Below are 22,510 nucleotides of genomic sequence, written 5' to 3' on the forward strand. Positions count from 1 at the left end.
AAGAATGTGTGGAGACAGTGACCTGTTTTTACAATAGCTGGATTTTTTGGTCACAGAAATAGTCTAAGAGTGGCTGTTGTTTTGCTGGGTAATTTGACATAAATAAAACCCTCTGGTGAGAATAACAGACCCTAGTGTCCTATTGAACCAGACTGTAAATACATGGCTGGTAATTAGAAACACGTGGATCGATGCGGCTGTTACAGATCGTGTATGGAGACGTGCTGAGCATGGATCCAGCACTGATGGACGATCCTTCAGTAGAAATGTCTATAAAACTCAATCGTCAAGTTTGTCACCACAGCACACACAAACACCGTGCTCCTTGAGGAGAGGTGTTTGTATTGCTTCATTCAAACCTCCTCATTCAGTTTGTCCTCGTTCACTCTCTTTTTGTGTGACACAACCTCTCCTCCAAAATGTTTTTTACACATACCAGTACACACACACACACACACACATCTACACCCACCCAGCTCTCGCTGGAGTTTCAGTGCCATAAAAGAATTGGAGAAGAGTGCTGGCATTGTGAAATTGCTTTTCCATGCTCGATGTCAGCACTGATGATGATGTCTGCAGAAATGACGCGAGAGATGATTGATGACACCTTTGACTTTGACGTTTTTCAAAAGCACACCTGTTTTCTTGATGGTGAAGAGAAGACGGGCAAAGTACATTTTGATTAATCTTTTGTGGATCTAGATGGAAGGGTATGTAATTGTGTGTGTGTGTGTGTGTGCTCAAAAGTGTGTGTGTGTGTGTGTGTGTGTGTGTGTGTGTGTGTGTGTGTGTGTGTGTGTGGTCTGTTTTAGTTTAGAGGGCAGTGTGTGTTTGTGCTCCGGTTCAGCTCTTGCTGCGGGGAACACTTGAAACACTCTTAAAAATAAAGTTTTTCCCTGTTTTCAATTTGTCCTACAAATTTGGCCTCATTTTCCCAAAACGTCTTTGTCCTCAAATGCCCCTGCAAATAACTCTCCCTGTAAAGGTCCTCTTAGGTGGAAAGGACTTTCTACTGATGTGTCTTTTGAAAATCAGGTGTGGCAGAGAACCTTATTTCCTGGTGATTCGAGTAACTGGTCTCTCTGTGTGTGTGTGTGTGTGTGTGTGTGTGTCTGTGTGTGTGTGTGTGTGTGTGTGTGTGTGTGTGTGTGTGTGTGTGTATGTGAGTGCTGCATGGTGTAACTGTGTTCCAATCTCTGAAACAACCCTGCTGAGGTGTCTGCCTAATAGAGATGATGACTCAGCATTTCTCCACAGCAGAAACAATAGTTCTACTTGTGGGAAAAGTTGGGACAGTCTTTCTTGTTATCCGTCTGTCTTCATATGAATTGAGACATAAAGATTTGTATGGAATATGTCAGAGCTTACGGCAAGGAAGTATGCTGGTGCTGACATTACAAGATTTGAGGAGTTGTCTGTAGTGCACACTGTATTCAGCTGAATTCAAGCCAAACGAAATATAGCACTTTGTTTTGCTTCATTATATAGCACTTCTTTCTGTTTCATAACACACCAATATGTGCTTATTTGTAATTTACTGCCTCTTTTGTAAGTCGCTGAATGAAGATAAAATGAAGAAACAGCAAATGTAGATCGTTATTTTATATACAGTTGAAGTAGATAAGTCATTCAAACTTGCCTTTACGCTTTACTCATTACAGTGTATACTTTACTGGTACTTTAGTGCTAATATCAGGGTAGGTAGTTTAGTGGTAGTGGTTTTAACCTAGACTGCAACACTAGTAGATCTTCAAAGTTAGTCTAAAAGTATGTGTACGAATATTCTATATAGTATACTATATTATACGTGTATTGTATTATATTTTGGCATGTTAGTCTTAGTGTCTCAGCCGCAGTGGTGTTGCAGTGTTAAGGTTGATGGTGGTGGTCCGCAGTGTTTCAGCATTTGACTCAGGCCTTCTGGCCCGGGCTGCGGCGCCACTGAAGTGGCAGGAAATCGTCTCTCCAGCCCATTAAGCTCAGTCACGCCGCGCTGATCCTGATTCATTTCAGAAGCGCGAGGGGACGCTGAATCTGAATTAATCAATCCGCCCTCCTCAGGGGACAGTACAGCTGGAGCAGGGTGGGAAGAGGGGGAGGGGAGGGGGTTAGCAATAAACTACACATGGAGGAAAGGAGAGCAGAGGAGTGGAGAGGGAGAGAACGGGAGAAGAGGGGGAGCAAAGAGAGCGAAGCAGAGAATATCAGGAGGAGAGGAAGAAGAGAGAGGGGCAGAATTGAATGTGCATAAGAGATGCGAAGAGGAGAGAAGAGCTTTATAGGGAAGAAAAGGCGAGAGAGATAGAGAGAAGAGAAGAACTTTAGAGGGAAGTAAAGGAGAGAGATAGAGAGAAGAGAAGAGCTTTAGAGGGAAGAAAAGGCGAGAGAGATAGAGAGAAGAGAAAAACTTTAGAGGGAAGTAAAGGAGAGAGATAGAGAGAAGAGCTGTAGAGGGAAGAAAAGGAGAGAGATAGAGAGGAGAGAAGAGCTTTAGAGGGAAGAAAAGGAGAGAGATAGAGAGAAGAGAAGAGGTTTAGAGGGAAGAAAAGGAGAGAGATAGAGAGGAGAGAAGAGGTGGAGTGGTGAGGAGGGCAACGGAATAAAATCGAATCACAGGACAAAGTAAACTCTTGATTGTGATTCCAGGTCTCCCGGATGATTAGTGCAGTAATGATCCCTCAAACAAATGTGCCCAAACAAATGAATCCGCAGCTCTCCTGCGCCGGCAGGAGATGCAGCGCTGAAATATAGAGATGGATTCCACCTCGTCTGTACAGATCATTCTAGTTAATGGTCTCTCTCTCCGCAAAAACACTTATGTGTTGTAAATGATACATATACTGTAGAGCATAATGTCCCCTCGAGGGGAGAAGCCACCAGCTGCACTAATGAGCCAACAGCATGGACGACGCTTGCGTGCGCGCTCTGATTGCCCTCATGAGGTATAAATCACAATGTGTCTCTCCTGTGCATGTGACGTATGGAGGGAATCTCAGAACAGGGACCTCCATCATCGCTCATCACGTGGCGGGGGCCATTCTGGCTCGGAGCGAAGAAGCACCCCCCCCCGTCTGCCATAAAACTGTCAGACGCTCGCAGCCCTACTCAACGCCGGGGTTTGTGTGCTGTGCCAAGCTGCATGCATATGGGGGACTCAGTGAGGTAACTTCCCTTCACACGGGGCCCAGAGACCAATAGAAGAACAGGAGAGCTGGCAGACAGAGAGAACGAGAGAGACACAAAGAAACACAGGTACAACCACCAACAGAGATTCTCAACTGCCTGAGAGGAAACAACAGATGGAGGGCCTGACAGATTTGACGATAGGGCCCCAGACAAATGGATGAACAGACAGAGAAGAGGACTGAGAGAAAGAGAAGGGCCGATACATTGGGCGGTAGAGAAACAACTAGTGGACCTGGACCTGATAAACAGACAGACAGACAGACAGACAGAGCAATGAATGGACCGAGGGACGAGGCTCAGACTTGTATAATGAGCCTTGTCTGAGGGATGGCCGTGTCGCATGTGAACTCATGAAAAAAAATCTAATTAGCCTTCCGAGACCTTGCCGTCCAACTGAGTGTGTCCCTACTCCTTTTGCACTGAGAGAGAGAGAGTGTGCATTTTAATGGGGAGCTCTGCTGTGTACCTGTCACCCCAGCCAACAGCCAGTGTAAGGGGAAATGGGCCCAGAACTCAGTATTCAGCTAATGTGAATCTACTGCTTGTAAATATACTCTGTCAATATTGCCCGCTGTGCTGTGTAGTTCTCCCTGGATAATGGGTAGTGCAGTATCCTGCTTGACATTTGAGTTGGAAACACGAGGGCTGCTCAGACAGAGCCCACTGGCTGGTGAAAGCCAGCTCAAAGGTGGACTCTTAACGAGGAGCCATAAAAGCCCTGACATGCAATGAGTCCCTCCTCTGGAGGGAGAGCACTGTAATGTCAGCCATACCCTCCTTTCATCTCTCTCCCTCTCTTTCTCTCTCTCTGTAGAGGCGTAGGCACTGTTATTTAAAAGACAATTTCAGGCCTCTCTCGCGCCGCGTGAACGATCAGCGCCACTGATGGTAATCACCGGCGGAGCAGGGGAGCGCTGTGCCTAAGCGTTTGGGAAGACTTAAAGGTCAGCCGGCAAGATCACGCATCTCCCCTCAAATTGGTGTGGACATAGGCTGCAAGGAAACAGCTCTGGAATGTCCGTGACTTATTTTGCAGTGCGACCTTTCAGGTGTACAGTATTCTCTGTGGCCTTTAGGGGGATTGACACCGCATGGCTGGCTGAACAACACTCAAATATTACACCGGGCTGAGTGAGTTTTCCATCTAATCGTGCACTGACCAGGGAAGGGGGAGAAACGTCTTTTTGGCAGGGTTATTCAAATGACTTGTGCATACACGCATATTACACACACTCGCGTACACACACAAAACACACACCCATGCTCTCACGCTCTCAGACATACTCATTACAGAATTGGTTTTCTCCAGTGGATGAAATAGAATGTCTGCAATCCTGTGATGGCTGGCTCTGCAGCCAATAGTTATGGATTTTCCACACGGGCTTCAGGAAGAATACAAATGAAATGTCATGCTAGGTAATCACATTTTCTACAAGGCTTGAGATTGTGAATTCAAAATTAACTTCAGCTGAGAGGATCTGGCAATTCCAGCATAAATATTTTTTTTCACCTACCATCGATACCTTTTTTTCCACACGTTTGTGTTCAGTGAACACTTGCTGTTATTCCGTTCATTTGATTCCAACATGGAGCCACACACAAACCCTACGATGGATTCACACTAATAGGTTGTTTATACTTTACTCCGCACAAATGCAGTCACGTAGAGGTGGGGAGTCTCACTGGATGAATGCAGAGCTAGGCGTTAGACATGCTCCCTGGTTCAGATCACGGCAATGGTACACACAAACACACACTCACTCATACACAGACACACTAGATAAACATGGTATGTGTGCGGAAGCGTGGTATGTGTGCGGAAACGTGCACGTGTTCATGGTTTCCGTTAACCAGTAATTACCAGTTTTTGCCTGGTAAAATGTATTTAAAAAATGATACATTTAAAAATTGCTGGTCAAAATGTCCAGTAATAATGCTGACACAAAATAATAAAACATATCCTTAAACATGACATTTGTGTTGTAACCAAAGCAAATCAATAACAGAAATAGATTTTATTATTATTTTATTGTATTGATTAAAGATGTAGTCCGTGACTTTGTTTGCGAAAGGTTGATGATATTTGATAAAATAAATAAAATACATCACAAATAATGCATATTGTTTGTGGAAATATTGCAGTAACAAGAGAAAATAGCAACCCACAATTGTGGCAAATTCTTGAATTTGTGTGAATTTGCATGAATTTGGCAAAATAACAAGATCGTCCTGGAGTGAGTGGTTTGCATTTGTTTCAAATTCGTCCACTAGAAAAATTATTTCCACTGGGCTGGGAAGAGAGATCCTAGCAGAAACCCTGGTATATATCTGTGTGAAAACATATCTGCATTGGTATATATCTGTGTGAACACATATCTGCATTGGTATATATCTGTGTGAACACATATTTGGATATGTGTGCATGGATGCATGGATGCATGGATGGATACCTCCACTATATACCATCTTTGATACATATTTGTACATTTGCATGTGTAAGTATTTCTGTATGTTGTACATTAATGCCAATGTTGAAAAAAGGCTTCTATCCGCGAATGGGACTGTTGAAATAGGCAGCAGCTTTGGTCAGGATCAGAGCTTGAACTCTCATCCTGTGCCTGTCCCATCTGAGGAGTTCTGAGCCTGTGTTCTGTTTCTTTCTCCCTGCAGATCTGACCAGGACCTGGACTACGACTGCTACCCAGAACAGCTCTATGACAGGTGCTGTCACTTTCCCTGAGATATGTTTCCCTCAAGCCTTGAGAGCCACTGGCACCACCTGCCTGAGGAAGAAAGAAAGGACAAGAAAAAAAAGACAAAGAGACATAGAGATAGAGAGACAGAGAAAGAAAGAGAGAGAGAGAGAGAGAGGAAATGTCAAAAGCGAGTCGTTCATCCTCCCCTGTGTCCTTGCTGTCTCTGTGCTTGATATGCCACACATTCCCCTGAAATGTTCTGCTCAAATTGTCGTATAAAATCTCTTGGATGGTTTCTTTCGTCGCCTCTGAAAAATGTCTCAGCTGTCTTTTTAGATTTATAAGGACCATTTCAGAAACACTCCATTTAAGTTGATGGTGCATCGCTATGCTACGTTCTCTCTCTCCCGCTCTCCCTCCCTGTCTCAGGGACACAATGCTGGGGTGATGGTCAGGTGCTGCATCTCTTTGCTCCATCTCCTATTTGTCCCTCATCTGTCTTGTCCCGCTGTTGTCTGAAGGATTCTTATTCACCTGTCTGTCAGTATAGTATTTTGGATCCATTACATTTTGTGTTACAAGTCCTCTGTGTCTTTCTTTCTCTCCTCCTTGCATTTTCTGCTACTTTCTCCACTTTTATCTCGTGTTCTCTCCATCCCCGGCCTTCTCTGTTGCATCTGACTTGTGCATGTCAGACATGCTTCATCTGACTGCTCTGCTCTTCGCACATCTTAAGACACAGTAGCGAGGTCACAAGCCGCTTTTCTTTCCCAAACCCCTGGGCACAGTGTGAAACATCTTAGCTATCTCTAGAGTTAGAAGCAAGACACACACGAAAAAAAAATAAAAAAATAAACAAAGCTTTACAGCACTTAAAAACAGAAACTGTCAAGTCTTTCTTCTCTGTTTTGCTTCTTATCTCACTCTCTTTTTTGCCTCCGTCTCTGGCAGACAGGCATGGAATGATTGAGTGGTGGAGAGTAGGGGATCCGCGGGGTGCCTGCGCTGTGCCGGCGCGGTGCGTGGCGCTCCACAGAGGCAACTGCATGGGAACGGCGTGATTAGCCCAGCGCTGATTAGTGTTGCACACATGGCACTGCACGGCTCATGCGGCGACAGAGATAAGAGAGCAGACAGAAACAGAGCTCCAGAGAGAGAGAGAGAGAGAGGAAGAGAGAAAAAACACGAGAGTGAGAGAGAGAGAGAGAGAGAAGGAGAGGAGGGAGAGAGAGAGAGAGAGAGAGAGGCAGATGTTTGAGGCAGAAAGCGTAGAGAAACAGAGGGCTGGAATTTGCCATAAAGCTTTAACCGTTCCACTCCACTGTCAAACAGACACTTAGTCCTCTGCAGGCAGTGACAGTTATATGGTGTGGAGGGGCGCAGAAAAGTACTGCTACAAAAAGCCTGTCATCTATCCAGGAAGAGTGGCTAATTTTGGATACATGTGTTTTGTCTGAGTGCCGGCGAGGTTATGAAATGTGTGATTTCAGAAGCATCCGCCACAGGCCATCAGTCATGCTGCAAGATGTGTCTCCAGGCATTGACCATGCACTTAGCAGTAGATTGGTTCTTTGGTCAAAGCCTGTACCACAGCACTGAAGGTGACACCGGCCATTGAAAGGGTGTATTCAGTAGCAGGCCAATGGCAAGAAGGGGGATAAATACTTTAAGTGTCCTTTGTGGTTTTACAATAAAAGGGCACCTTTCTTGTTACGGCACACAATCAGGGGCCTTTTTGTTTTGGCATAATTGTTATGGATTTATATGCCAGGTAATTCATATTGAAGTAGATGTGGCCCCATCAGGTCAAGCCTTCTTTTTAATAGGAGAAAGGAATTAAGGTGTAAGTTAAAGGATTTTTGAAGAGAGGTGAAGGTGGCTGTGACTTAAATTAGCCTGACACTTTACTGTTCAGCAGTGACATTGTGTGTGTGTGTGTGTGTGTGTGTGTGTGTGTGTGTGTGTATGTGTGTGTGTGTCTGTGTGTGTCTGTGTGTGTGCACTCACAGAGTCTTCGATTACCAGCGTGTTCCTGTCTCCATGGCAACCATCTCACGAGACGTCACCCCTCCCAAACGCCCCCGTTCCTCCTCTTCAGTGCTCCACCGCAGCAGCAGAGAGCGCTTCCAGCTCAGGCACAGGTCCAGGATCAGTGGGAGCAGCTCCAGCACGTCAAAGTGTGAGACTACCACTCCAGCCGAAACTGATCCGGGGACAGTGAGTGGGAGGGAGGGCTTCAAGCAATTCAAAACACAGACTGCACATCTAATGGTTGCATGGTGACCATGACTTTGTAAAGACGCAGTTTAAATGAAATGGTACTGCATTACGGCAAAGGCAATTGTGTTTCATTCAGTAGCGTAACATAATTGTGATTGGCCCCGGTGTAAATATTTTTTCTTAACCCCCCCTCGCCCCAATTGCTATGTCACCATGGAGAGGCTCATTATGCAACTCCCATCCTGCAAACCAGTGGCTGATCAAAGGCTGGCCGAAGTGCCAAATGTATCAACACTAATCTAACAGCCTGCCCTAGACTCAGACCACCACAGCCTAATTTCTCCAGCTATCAAACATTAAAAATAGCTTTAACCAGTCTTCTCTAACAAATCAAGAAAGTATGAATTCATGGATGACGGCACCTGATCACACAATCACTTGCATTCATCATCAATGGCACAGCGGCCCAATGTTATCACAGACCGATTACAGTAGGTGTCCATTTTCCAACATATGAGGTTACAATTATATAACTACAGATTTAACCCCCGATCCCACTCTAAAGAAACCCTGTGCTCACAATAGATGTAACGGTACACGGTACATCGTCGAAGCGTTCGGTACGCCCCCTACGGTCTAATACTCACATGTGAACCGCGGTATTATGGTACACCTGTCAATTTCCTATCATTTTCAAAATATGCTTACTGTGCTTCTGACTACACGCATGTTGTACATTCAGATCCACAGAACATCTCTGGAGCCTGATAGAATTTCCCTAGAGTCTATCAGCGCTTTGCATGCACATAGGAGCTGGAGAAGAGAGAGGAAACTAAAAACTAAATTATCTCAGCTCCAACTTGTTGGTAAACGTTATTATATATATATGTGGGAGCATTTTGAATTTAGCGTTCAATACGATGATGAGGATAAGAAGACTGTAAACAAACAAAGTAGAGTCAGCACGCCTTGCTTTGCCACTGGTGGCTACTGGAGTGGAAACGGTTCTAGCATGATGTCTCATTTATGTGATGTTCTCTCGTTAGGAAAAAAAAAAAACAATCTCTCACTGTTGCCTTCCAACAAAAATTTGTGAAAAAAAAGAAACTGCAAGGGCACTCAGAGAACGCAGACCTTTTTTGTTTGGGCTTGCTAAACATTATTTATGCTGCAAATGTATTATTAATTTGCTGAAAAATACTTTGAAAAAACATTGTCGTCATAACATCTACACAAGATATCACAAATAACAGGGAGCAACAAATTAGCATTTCCCAGCAAGCATTTCCCTCCTTTGGAACTTTTGAGAAGAAAGCAATACAATTTTAAAAAGTGGTGGGTAGAATAATATACATTTTTAATAAAATGACATAAAAATAGGCTATGACTCAAATCTGTAAGTGTTATACACAAGGTGGGAGGTGGTATATATAGCTATCACAGTTGTTTTTGTGATATTGTGGAATGGTAACTTTGAAGACTGTGAAACTGCGTTTTATTTGAGGCCAGGGGGACTGCGAGAATTCGTATTTTAACTTCCCGTTGTAGTTCACACTCAAGAAAGCACAACACAGGACATAGCAATACAGCTAATAGGTTATTACTGACTAATCCAACAGAATGAAGGCCAGCTCAGCATCTGACTTCCTTTTGTCTCTTTTAGCTCTCACCAACGAGTAAAAGCCTGTCCAAGACTCTTGTTCAGTCTCTTGACTCTTGTTCAGTCTCTTGCTCGGTTACTCTCTCTTTCTCCTCTTCCTCGCTTTCTCCAACAACGTCTTCCTTGGTTTCTTTGTCACCTCTGTCATAATGACCATACAGAGAATGCTGCGCTAGTTTCTTCGTATAGCTAGCAGAAGGGTCTAATTGTTGTTGTGTGACGTGGTGCCAGGCATAAAGCATTACATAGTTCTTGCGAGAGGTGTCGCGCCCTGTTTACCAAGTTACACAGTGCAATGCCAGGCGAACCAGGCATGCTGTGGCAGTGGTACAGACACCGTTCTCCATATTACAAGTCAGTGTACTACCAAAATGATTTTGAAGCTGTTTTTTTAAGGTAAAATTGTTACACAATGTTTCTTTAAATGGTAATGTTCTTTGCCCTGTGGTTTTCACAGACACATTTGAACTGTTATCACCCAATCAGTAAAGAAGCGAAGAACCCACCTATTCTGTAGACATTTGTTATGCTATTTGTTTGGATAGCCCAAAGAAAAGCCGAAGTATGCACTTGGGTGATATTTTTTTCATTTTACAAATTCACTGGTTAGACAATGTCGTGGAAAAACAACAAGTAAATAAACATTCTGGTATTAACCGATAGGTTTGAGCAATGGCAACAACAAATACAATTCAAACCTTGTTGGACTGTCATGTCATTGTAGAGTGATGATGTAATTACAAGGCGGAGATCATTATCAATAAACTACCTATTCTACCACTTGTAAACTGACGAAAAATGCAAAATTGTTTTCGCAATTCCACACCACTTTTTTTTGCCGTTGTACCATTTTGCAACGTAAAAAGCAGCATCCAAAACACGTTTGATACATTGTGAAATAACACCCCTTTGACTTTCCATCGTGACATGCGTTGATTACGCGATCAGCGGCAGGTTTAGAACATTCAGCGTAAAATGAAAAGGCACAGCGTACTCTTTCTGCGGACTGGCTGAGTCGCTACTTGCGTTGCGCTCTCTACTGACGTACCTCTGCCCCTGGGCGTGTTTTGCAGTGAAAAAGTAATAGATTATGATTTTCCTGAGTGAAGTTGTATCCCCAGGGTAAACTGTGTGTGTGTGTGTGAGTGTGTGTACAATAATGCTGCAGATGGTTCCCTCATTAACAACCCCCTCCACATGCGCTCCCGTCCGTAGTCAAACCTAGCCTATCAGGGCATGCAATTATACCAAATTAATAGTGCGTAACCAATAAGAAGTGTTTATATTCTTTATTACAAGCCTTAATAGTTTTTAGTGCTGGCACATTGCAGTGAAATGAGTTTGCCTTTGTAGCCTGGAGGTCAAAACAGCTTTTTAATGGCTGACGTGAGTCTGCTGGGGTGAGCCATGCCGTTTGGGGAGCTGATAAATGCAAGCAAGTGGGGTCACGCTCGGGAGCCGGGGCCGTCATTAAAAATGCCATTACGCAGGCGAGGGGAGGACGCGAGGGCATGTAACGGTGCCACGGGGCTTCGTCTGATCTCTCTGACCGTCAGGGAGAAACGGCCCGATCTCACATGTGTCAGATTGCAATGAAAGATGCGATATGATGTTAGGTTTTTTTTCTTTCCTCTTTTCTTTTTTTTTGCGCCTATCCCTTGTCTCCTTGTCGTCTCCCGTCTATGCGTCTCATTTGCAAACATCAATCGCTCGTCTCTTCTTCCTCTCCCGTCTTTTCTAATCCTCTGATCGTGTGCACGGGTAGTGTGTGTGGTGATGAATATCAGCTGTGGGGATATCATCTCTCTCATTATATGCCTTCTCTCTTCACATCCAGCCAGTTGCTGCTGTCTCGCGCCTCTTGCCTTTGAATGGAGCAATCTATTCCTCAAAATTTCACTTTCTTTTTTCTCGCTCTCATTGCTGCTTGTCTGTCTGTCCCTTTCCAGTGAGAATGGAGGAGTTGCAGAGTATAAAGAAAGAGCTGACTGTGATTAAGGTCCAGATTGACGAACTGCTGGACAGTCTAGATGAGATGGACAGACAGAGGACAGATCCCTCGGGTATGGATCACGGTGTGTTTGAGTGTGTGTGTTTGAGTGTTTGTGTTTGAGTGTTTGTGTGTGTGTCTTTGTGTGTGTGAGTGTCATCACCAGTCCTGCCCTACAGCCTAAGGAGCCCCTCTGCAACACCCCTTCATCACTATGTCCCTGTAGTCCCGCTGAGAATAGTTCCCTAAACACCACCACCATATCAACCCTTCAGCCCCATACACACATGTGCGCACACACATAGACCCAAATTCAAATCCAGAGCTCATGCTCAAAATGTCTTTTTAATTACACATTCATTTGGCTTGTCATGTCGCGTCTTGGGGAGCTGGTGGAACAGCGAGGCCTCCCTTGGGCAGCTAATCCACTGAGGCACTTTTTCATTTCTGGCTCGGGCTGATAACATCAGAGCGGCACCCGCACGCAGTGGTCATGTTTTATCTGCTGAAGGAGCCAGAGTGAGCGTGCTGGGTTTCTCATTCTCGCTCCCATATTGATCAGGCTCTCACTGAGTATTTATTCCTCAATCTCGCCCCTTATTATTATTGCGCTGAGCTCTGTCTGTCACCAGTTCCATCAGACTGCCTCATCACAAAGGACTTGCCTAGCCTGTGTTGTCTGAGGAATCCTCTCAAACTCTGTGACAAGAAGCAGGAGCAGAGGAGTCACTGCAAAGGGCTGTGTGTTTCCATGTGTGTGTGTGTGTGGTTACGTTCAGAAAGTTACTCAAAATTGTCAGTACGAGATCTGTTGTGTGTGTGTGTGTGTGTGTGTGTGTGTTTGTTTTTAAGTTAGTGTGCCCTCACATATGAGAGTACACGCACACCTGTGTGTGAATTCTTGATTCTAATAGTCTATACGCATGTGGGTTCTGTGTGTGTACATGTTTGTTTGTTTGTTTGTGATTTGTGATTGTGTGTCTCAGAGGGCAGTGTGACGCGCTCCCCGCACCCTGGTTCAGGAGGCAGCGCCGCCTGCTCCCCCCAGGTCCCCTCCCCCTGTGGCCGGCCACGCCGAGACAGAGAGAGCCCCGAGCCCGGGGAGGCCAGCGATGACAACAGCTCCCAGGTACAGCACCCACACTGGCACCCACACTGGCACCCACTCTGGCACCCACACTGGCACCCACACTGGCACCCACTCTGGCACCCACACTGGCACCCACACTGGCACCCACTCTGGCACCCACTCTGGCACCCACACTGGCACCCACACTGGCACCCACTCTGGCACCCACACTGGCAGCATCGGCAGACAGGCAACACCCACACAACAATGTGGGCTAAGGTCCGTCACAGACATACAATCCAGAATTACAGTTGATGATTATTGCAGGCTATTGATGTTTTGTACAGAAATATGAAAATATTGGAGAAATGGAATGATAATGAAACAGTTCGACGACTGTGCCTAACCCAGACCCTAACCCAGACAAACAAGGTGCTAAGGTAATTAGGCTCAATGTTGAAACTGTTCAAATAAAAAAAAAAATACTCAAACTTAGCCAGCAAAATGGTGTATTTAAACAATGAAATACACTCTGGGTATCTTTCCCTCCAAGTGTGTCAGGATGAGTAGACACAGAGACAGACTGAATGGCAGGCATCAGGGACCATTTCCGCCCCCTCATGCGAACTGACATGAGTTCAGAGCATCAGAGAGGCTGGCTCTTCCTGCCAGCTTTCTCTTTGTGTGTGTGTGTGAGAGAGAAAGTGAGGGGAAGAAACTGAAGAAGTTAGCACAGAATCCTTGTCCTCGACTGCCTGGCTTTAGGCATGACACTGCCAGATGCCCAGCTATTATTGTATTCTCCACTTGCAAGATGAGAAAACTGCTGTGTTTTGGCAAACTTAGTCAAGAGAGAGAATTACCCATTCAGACTTGGCAGTTTGATTGTGTTGCAGTCTAAGCTTCATCATTGGAGGGACTGATACCTCTTTTTATCTCTCATCTGAATGCTTTCTCACTAGCATATTCAGGCTTAATGATAAGATTACGATTAGATGATTAAAATAATGATAATATAACATTGCACAGTGTTCACACACCTAAATGCTCTAGATATACAAACTCAAAGGCTTTATTATGAACAGTTTCTATTAACAATTGTAAGAGTATTTTTCTCTAGCGTCTTGGTTTAGAGAGGAACCACCATATGAAGCATTTCGTTGTTACAAGATACGTTTTTACTGGCAAATACTGACACAATACAACTTGCTTAACAGACAATCAAGTACAGTCAAGGAAGCTGGAGAATGCATTCTGATCAGGTACAGAAATGTTCGAACTTTTAAGTTCTAAACCAGTGATGTCATTTCTGGGCCTCTCGTACCGCCCATGAGGTGATCATGGGATGGTAACATGCTTATCTCGTTATCTGTTCTCAGCAATAACACATAATTTCTGTGTGAAAATCTCCCTTTGTAAGAACCTCTGCCTCTCATCTGCTGACACGTCTTATCTGTCCAAAAACCTAAACACCCCATCTGCCCCCCAGCTTAAAACATACAATGTTGCTTGCTTGCTTGACCTTGCTAACCAGTGATGGACTGACTGCTTTTTCTCTAGGCTCTGGCCTCTGTAAAAGGCCTTTGTATTGTACAATTGGTATATGTATTGAAATTTGTATAAAATTTGTACTGAACTGAATTTATCTTACACAAGACAAGCCAGTCCAAATGCCTGATCTGCATCGCTGGAGAGCCAGGTCAAAATCCAGATATCCCCAAGTGTGATGAACTCATTGTAGCGCTCCCCAACCCCTACTAACTGAAGAGTTAAGGGAGAATAGCTATTGGGTCCTTCTATTAAGTAATTCAATAAATCTTGGGTCCCTGTATTATTAATTTAACCAAAATAGGAATAACTACTATAAATTTAAAAAAGGAATTCCTACATTCACAAATAGCAGTTGCAGTTTGAATATAAACAAAACCGATTTCTTTCTCAAAGATTGTAGGCTCAAATTGACCCTTTGACAAACAAAACTTTGTTAAAGCATTTAAAAACTCAAACAAAAGTTTGCCTTCTCCAAATAACCAAAGCCAACATTAACACTGTACGCAGTTAGCCTACTAGCTAGCTTAACTCCAGATAAAAATGTCCACAATTTTTCCTAAACCCCTGTCATCCAACAGTTCTAACCCAACCAGATATGTTACAGCCAATCAGAACTCACTGACATGACTAGTTTCCAGGCATTGTATATACATCAGTTTCAGATGTATTCATACATTACTCTGTTACATCATGAATTAGAACGGAATGGAAACTGAAATGGAGAAGAGAGACCAACTAGATAAACTTGATTACATACGGTACAAACGCCACCTACTAGCACGTAGTCAGCAGGAGGAATGTAGGTTACTCAGGGGTGGTTGCACATCCAAATTTACTGACGACAAAATGATCACAACAGTGGCAGAGCTAAATATATGACCTTGCAGCAATTTACAGCTTTGCAAAAATATGTATCCATTAACACAGGTGCTAAACTTTGAGGCAGATGTAATATAATTAATTCAGTTTTGGGTTCTTACAACATATCCATATTCCACTCTACATTCTGCATGGTGTGTGTTGATGGTGAGTTTCTCCTTTACTCTTTTCCAGATGACCTACCACAGCTCCGACTTCGAGTACATGTGAGGGGCGATGGAGTGGTAAGCAGCGCCACAAACTAGCATCTACAATCACTCACCTCTTCTCATTTGTGGAGTGTGTGAGTGCTGTTCCTGTTACACAGTAAGCCATCCTCCATGGTTGAGCCAGCGCAGGACTGATTGATGCTACTATTTCCAGACTTGAAGTCATATTTCCCCTTTGCAAAACACTGTGCATGATTCCTAGATTGTGAAGATGTTATTATATAACATTATAAAATATTATTCAGTGTAACTCCTCTTTTAATCTGTATTAAATATGACATGTATCAAATATGAATGTTATAAAAGCATTATAATCCATTCAGAGTCCTTACACACTCCATCACTCACACATCTGGAGCTACAGTGGAAGCCAGTGATGGTGAGCAGCTGTTCTGTTCTTCTGTGCTTGTTCACTGCAGATGGAGACGGGTGGAGCCCATAGGATGAGCCACTAGCGGAGAGGGGACAGAGAGATGAAGGGGAGAGGGTGACACTGGAGGTTATGTCCAACTGAGCAGTTACTATATGAAGCTCTGCACTGACGGCTGGAAGTTTTAGGATGACACGTCTCTGTACAGCCCTGGTCACCAGCACTATTTGATTTTCTGATGCACTGCATCAAATTTCGTGAAAATATACCTGATTAAAAAAGCATTTAAATAATAAACAGAAATGTTATACCGTACAAAATAAATCCTGGTATTAGGCCTACTCCTGAAAGAAGAATGTGTTATTCAGTAGACCCCGACAAAAGTTGAGACTCAAATCTCAGCACTAGACATAGAGACATGTTATCATGTTAGGGGGCTATGTGAAGCTTGTTTATATTTCTTGAGCTCTTCTGAATGCCCACTAGATGTTAATGCTGATGATGGAGAACTTAAAACCATCTTATACAGTATATAAGTGATTATAGATCAAAAGGGGGAAATGCTTCTGTTTTTTGCGAAAGGTGACAAACTTGTCATTAGTCTAAAGGTATATGAATACATTTTCGATTTTCCTTTGAGAGAAAACAAACTCGGTTATCCATCATAACAACACACACACACACACACACACACACACACACACACACACACACACACACACACACACACCACCAACAACAACAAAAACAACAATAATGGCTTATTCTCAGCACGGGCAGAAGACAAAATGGGCAAAATTAAAGTGTATCTTTGTGTAAAGTTGTAAAGCTATTGTAAAATGCTTGTCTTTGATCAGCTTAGCTTTAGAATGCAAATTAAATCAATATGTTTCACAGCACTTGATATCATTTATATGCCGTTTGGTGACAGTGATCAGTTAGAATACATTTATTTCGTTTATAATCATATGAGATTGAATGTATATGACTGTAAAAGACTAATAAAGGTGCTTTCATACTTCATAAACGAACATATGCCTCAACAAAAAGTCATTTTCATTCTTGAAACAATATAATCGCATGATCAACTCCCCAGATTAACTGAAAAGATCAAGGGAAAACCTACTCTGTCTCATTTAGAATAGCTGAGTCTTCTAATACCAGTGTATTTAAGAGGATTAAGACTGTAAAACAACAATTGTTAAAGTTAATCCGTAATTTAGATCTCTTTGTGTGTTCCTTCTTTTGTACCACGATTGGTGAGTTCTATAGCCTCAGCTAATAGGGGCTCTTTTCGTGGACTCTACACTTTGACCCCTTAGGCCAGTTTGGCACACCTTCTCCTTCTGATCCACATCACCTTCTGATTGACAACATTTATATTCGGTAATAAATAGGCACGTGCAGAGTGGATAGATACACCAGTAGACCCCATATTTTATGGAGTTTGCGGATAGTAATCAGGACTACCACTCTAGCTCATTACTGCTAACGCACAGTGACTGACGGCTACATTTTCTCTCCTGCCCTTCAAAGCACCCTGCTCACCAAAACTACGAAGAGCGGAGTTTTATATGGTCAAATAGTTGCGGCAACTGCTATCGAAGGGACTTATTCTCGGACGGTCGACTGAAGATCGTACGTGGGGGGGAAAGTAACCGCTCTTCATTTAATTATTTCTTAACAGGTAAGAATTTGCTAAGAAACAAAAACATCACATTATAATGCAGTGGTAGAGAGAAACCCCGATAGCAAGCATTTATCGGTCCACCCGTGGATTTTGGCCACTTCTGGTCAACCATCGTCTTGGATACAGTCAGAACCACAGCCAGCGGTTTTCTCTGTAAATCTAGACGTGTGTATACGTATTTGCTTAAACCTGTAAACAATAAACAGCAGTGAAGTAGAGTAGCCTATGACTCAGGGCAATGTTCAAGTTTCATTAAACTCCACACACGCAATGAATGGCGTTCATTTCATTATACACTTCACTACAATCAGATTGAATACGTCGTAAGAATTGTAATTTAACAGTGTTTACAGTCAATGCAGTTGATCTATTAGGCCTACAGCTTTCAAGATAGGCTAACCTCAAACAAAGAAACGCATACTTCTTCACTTCTACATACGCCCGTATCTATCATGGAGAACACAGGTCATGTCCTCTCGGTGTATTTTTTCCCCAGGTTTAGGATATTTCATGAAATGAGAACAGAGTATATTTACGCAGTATATTTACGCAGCATTATTTAAGGTGATCTAGATACACTCGCACGCAACCAACAATGTGGGATCCATTCCTAGATCAAAGCTGACGCTCTGTCTCAAAACGAGTGCACATTTGTTCTTATTTACCGAGTGTTTTATTCATCAACGAATAATCGAACGGCTAAACTTATTTACGAACGCACCGCCATGTTATTTTCTGTCTTATGCACCGACGTCTTAATACGCATAGAAAAAAATGAGTGACAGACTGAAACAAACTAAACTAACTTTCGGAACTTTGACAGGAGTTAATGTATAATGTATCTTCAATGTATATCTGTTCCTGCCATTTATTTACAAGGTTTTGCACGTATATGTAAAATGTAGAATTATTAGTTGAGTTGACTATTAGTTAAGAATATGTAGAGTATCGACATTTATAACAGGACAGGGGTATACCCTATCATAATATTACGTTTAAATATAGCTGCAAGCAGGAATCATTGGGGTCAAATTAGAATGGTAGATTCTTATGGCAGGTTTGCCTGAAATTAGGTAAATACGAATATGAATGAGCCTACAATTTAATTCAGATTTGGCCATTCACACAGACATGTATTGGCTGCCAAGTTTTGATTGGGTGTTGGTGGCCATTGTGTTGAGTAAGCCAAATGGGACTTCAGATGAGATGCAAGCAAATGTAGTCAAGCATAAGCATACCAAATTTCAAAATGTTTGCTTTAGCGGTTCTTGAGATATTGACGTGTCAGTTGTAGTACCCCTGTGTCAGTTGTAGCCATCCAGACAGCAGGTTTTGTTAAATGCTCTACAGCCAACCCTGCTATCATTCATCCATATTTCCTTTATGTTATGTTATACTTCCTTGCCAGTATACCTCCTAAATTCTATCTATCCCTCTATCTCTCTTTCTTCTCGATAGAGAGACCTCCTCCTGTTTGAACTGTTTATTATGTAAATAAATTCATTGTTAAGCAAACTTACTTGTCAAGTGTCTATGCTGTGGCTGTATCTATCACAGATGGCTCACAAGGTGCTCCAATGTGTGTATATGTAGCCTGCACAGCTCTTGAAACAGAGCAAGGGTGACATTGACATAACTTGGTGTGTTTTTCATAATGTACTCTAAACATCTCACTCTGAACACCCTGATGAAAACAAAAATCAGTTCTCAGCATAAATCCATCAGGACATGCTGGTGAGCAGATTGCAGGAACTAATACAAACATGTTAAATATACAACAGCAACTCTGGGCAAATCATTTCTATCAGTCTTCCAAAATATAACTTCATTAGCCAGCAAATAACATGATACTTAAGCAAATCAGCAAATGCTGGTCTTTGCTGGATCTTTCAGCAGGGGAGGTCAGTGGATAGCACTATCAATGAATATATAAACTTGTGTGTAACAAAATGTGGCACTTTGGTACTTTACTTCGGATCCGTTTTATTCACTAATGACACATATACTTTATGGTTACTTCTTCTCTGGTGCGCCACCTCTTTGCAGAAATGGATCCATCCAAGGACAACAGCTCCATCACCACGCACGTACTGAACACTGCGGACGGGGTCCCAGCATCCCGCATGGCGCTCAGTCTACACAGGCTGAATACACATATGATGATCTGGAACCTTCTGACTGTCGGGTAGGCCGTAGTGCAGGTTTTAGAGTTTATTTGTCATTAACTAGTATTATCAAACATTGGGGCTATATTTTTGAATGAGGTTGAACAGACTACAATAGAATTGAGTTACACACAATAGAATTGAATTATGCCATGCAAGTGGGCTCGGGCATTAAGAGCTGCTTCTCGGTAGGTCGATTATACATTCGTGTAATTATTAAGGGGGGTTGCTGGAGCCGTCTCCATCGCCACAGTAACAATCAATCAGAGGAACACCCAACTGCGCCAGAACATTATCGTTACCGTCACAGACTCTGCTGACATTCATAATTGAATTGAGATGTATGACTTTCCATTATGGATCCATTCCCCTTTAGAACAACGGATGAAGAGGGCCATTGTTCCGAGCTGATCGGCAGTGAAGCCTTTTCCCTGGGCATGTACAAATTGCGCTTTGAGACTGGCCAGTACTGGGAGAATTTGGGCCAGACCTGCTTCTTTCCCTATGTTGAGGTGAGGGTTGTTGGGTATGTGATGGGGCAAGTCAGGGGTATACTGTTGCCTTTAAAGGTAAACTTTGTAACATGTAACTAAATGCACTTTAGTAGTTTTCTCATTAGGTCTAACATTCTTGATTCTTTTCTAGAATCATCATTAATACTGCATTTTTCTGCCCTCAGCTTGTCTTCACCATAACAAGCCTCGACCAGCATATTCACCTCCCCCTGCTTCTGAGCCGGTTCTCCTACAGTACCTACAGGGGGCGATAGAGAGCCCAGGTGTCCTCTCTAGAAGAGGCTGTCTACTCCTCTACTGTATATCTTCACCAAAGATGTCGTGCTGCTTGTTCTTCCTAAGAGCATCTGTGCTGTCCTGCTATTCTGTGAAGGTGTATCCTGCCGTTTTCTTGGATTGGAGTGAAAGCCAGGAAGTCCCTCCAGAAGTGCCAAGAAATTGAGTTTAATTGCTCAACACTGGGTGAGACTGGTCCTTGTGATTGGTCAGTTTCCATCAATAAACAACATACACATGACCTTGACTTCTTTGTGTAATTAGAAAACATCTACATTCTAAATTCAAAGTTTGAAAGTTAAAATGGTGACCCTGGTGACAAGACTAAAGTGACCCCATCTTTTTGTGTGTGTGTTGACTCTTGATGTTTAGTATGGCTTTAAAGAATCTAATATTTTATAGAATCTAATCTAATCTAATCCAATCTGTTAAAAAGACTTATTACTGAGTCACATAGAAGGTTTTCATGCTGTCTTAAGTTATCCTGGTGAATGGAGGCAGCAGCAGAATTATTGTTATTTTTTTTAGCAGTCTGTAAGGAGCAATATACTTTGTACTGGGAAGAATCATTTTTTAACTATCATGTAAACAATTGTGTTAAATGAGAAAGGTCCTCCTCTTACTAGTACCATATAATGATATGCCTAAAGAAATTAGTAAATTATTAAGATTATGGAAACATCTTCCTCACAAACAGCTAGTTTCTATCAAATTGTACATCATTTATTAAGCAAAGAAATTATTATAAACATGAGATGGGTTGTCTAATCTACTGTTCTGTGTATTCCACTAATGAACTGCTGCTGTCAAAACAAAGACATCCTGATCTCAAAACTATTCCAATGAAACTAGGCAAGCTTGTTTGTGTAAAATGTTTGTGTAAGAAAAACTCAAAACGCCATTCACAGCGGTATCACAGCCAGGCTCCTTGATTGGTTGTGCTGATCGTATCTTATTTAGACAGAAATTCATTGTTATCTGACTGCGAAGGCGGTACTGCAAACACACTACTGTAATCCTGAAAAGAGCGTGAGCCCCATCTACTGGTGCTCTTGCAGTGGCAGCCACAGAGTCACAGTTGTCTTGCACAGGGAATAGGCCATATTAGACTAAATGTTTCTTTTTACGGTTGGTAGTTCAATTGGTAGAGTAGGGTGCTAACAACACAAAGTTCATGGGTTAAAAATCCAGGGCGCACACATCTGGGGAACATGTGCATCTACTGTAATGCACTGTGGATCGTTCTGGATAACTACTAGAAATAATGGTGTTTATCAAAGCCATTATGCACAACATCCAGTGAAACTTAGAAAAACAAACATCTCTATTTCATTTTAATGATAGAAAAGGGGGTGCCAATGGCAAAAATACAAACAAATACACTCTTTACATGTATCTATCTATTTTCCACTATGGATTCTAAATAAACCTCTTTATAGATATTTCTGAATCTTCGTTGTCCCAGCATTTAATAACTTGGGTGTAATTGAACAGTGGTATAATATATATCTAACACACAAGTATACTTATACACAATTATACACACAGGTATAATTGATATAAAACACAGAAGATTGAGATGAAATGGTCTGATTGTCAGTCATGTGCAGCACTTGGCCTTCTGCCATTAACAGAAATATTTGTGAAAAATTAACAAATAGGCCGCAACATGTACCACGAAAAGTCCTTTAGAAAACGAATCCCGCTCCACAGGCGCGCATCTACACAATCTTTAGCTCATAAAAAAGAACGAGTCGTGCTTAGCTACCAAAAAAAAGTTCGTCGCTGACTTTCCAGTCAATTTTTGGTGCGTCTATGTTTTATGCCGAACTAGTTTCTTCAGAGCGCACAAGGATCTTGGTCGCGAGTGCTGGCACTTTTCGACACGTGATCATGCTACACCAATAAGGTAGCTGCTTTTTGTCAACAGAGTTGCAAGATGGCGTCCACCGTGCCTTCATCGAGCAGTACGGAAGACGAAGAAAATACACCGGAATGTCTTAATAAATCAAAAAACAAACACTGTTTTATGCA

At 42.6% G+C, this 22,510-nt stretch overlaps 2 protein-coding genes across 3 annotated transcripts in view; both read left to right on the forward strand.

The window, feature by feature from the left end:
• The window catches only part of LOC116219966 (RNA-binding Raly-like protein), a 31,270-nt gene extending 14,409 nt beyond the window's left edge, over positions 1-16,861 (forward strand). The window contains exons 3-8 of one of the 2 annotated variants that reach the window (XM_031564292.2): positions 5,857-5,907; positions 7,892-8,061; positions 11,712-11,837; positions 12,739-12,881; positions 15,426-15,475; positions 15,880-16,861. In XM_031564292.2, coding sequence (XP_031420152.1) covers positions 5,857-5,907; positions 7,892-8,061; positions 11,712-11,837; positions 12,739-12,881; positions 15,426-15,461 — 526 coding nt within the window. In that variant the 3' untranslated portion in view covers positions 15,462-15,475; positions 15,880-16,861. The remainder of the gene's footprint in view (positions 1-5,856; positions 5,908-7,891; positions 8,062-11,711; positions 11,838-12,738; positions 12,882-15,425; positions 15,476-15,879) is intronic. The other variant, XM_031564293.2, reaches the window with a different exon arrangement.
• Positions 16,862-17,105: 244 nt separating this feature from the next.
• urahb (urate (5-hydroxyiso-) hydrolase b) lies at positions 17,106-20,717 on the forward strand. Its single transcript, XM_012825035.3, has 4 exons — positions 17,106-17,517; positions 19,567-19,705; positions 20,062-20,197; positions 20,365-20,717. Exons 2-4 carry the CDS (start codon positions 19,569-19,571, stop codon positions 20,452-20,454), a joined length of 363 nt encoding a protein of 120 aa, XP_012680489.2. The 5' UTR covers positions 17,106-17,517; positions 19,567-19,568; the 3' UTR covers positions 20,455-20,717.
• The last annotated feature ends 1,793 nt before the right edge of the window (positions 20,718-22,510 follow it).

Source organism: Clupea harengus, chromosome 3 (assembly GCF_900700415.2).
Source record: "Clupea harengus chromosome 3, Ch_v2.0.2, whole genome shotgun sequence".
NCBI classification, from domain to species: domain Eukaryota; kingdom Metazoa; phylum Chordata; class Actinopteri; order Clupeiformes; family Clupeidae; genus Clupea; species Clupea harengus.

Coding starts and splice junctions, on each gene's coding strand:
- urahb (XM_012825035.3), top strand. CDS start 19,569: ATGGATCCATCCAAGGACAACAGCTCCATCACCACGCACGTACTGAAC. Junction 19,706..20,061: donor TGGAACCTTCTGACTGTCGG/GTAGGCCGTAGT, acceptor ATTCCCCTTTAG/AACAACGGATGAAGAGGGCC. Junction 20,198..20,364: donor GCTTCTTTCCCTATGTTGAG/GTGAGGGTTGTT, acceptor TTCTGCCCTCAG/CTTGTCTTCACCATAACAAG.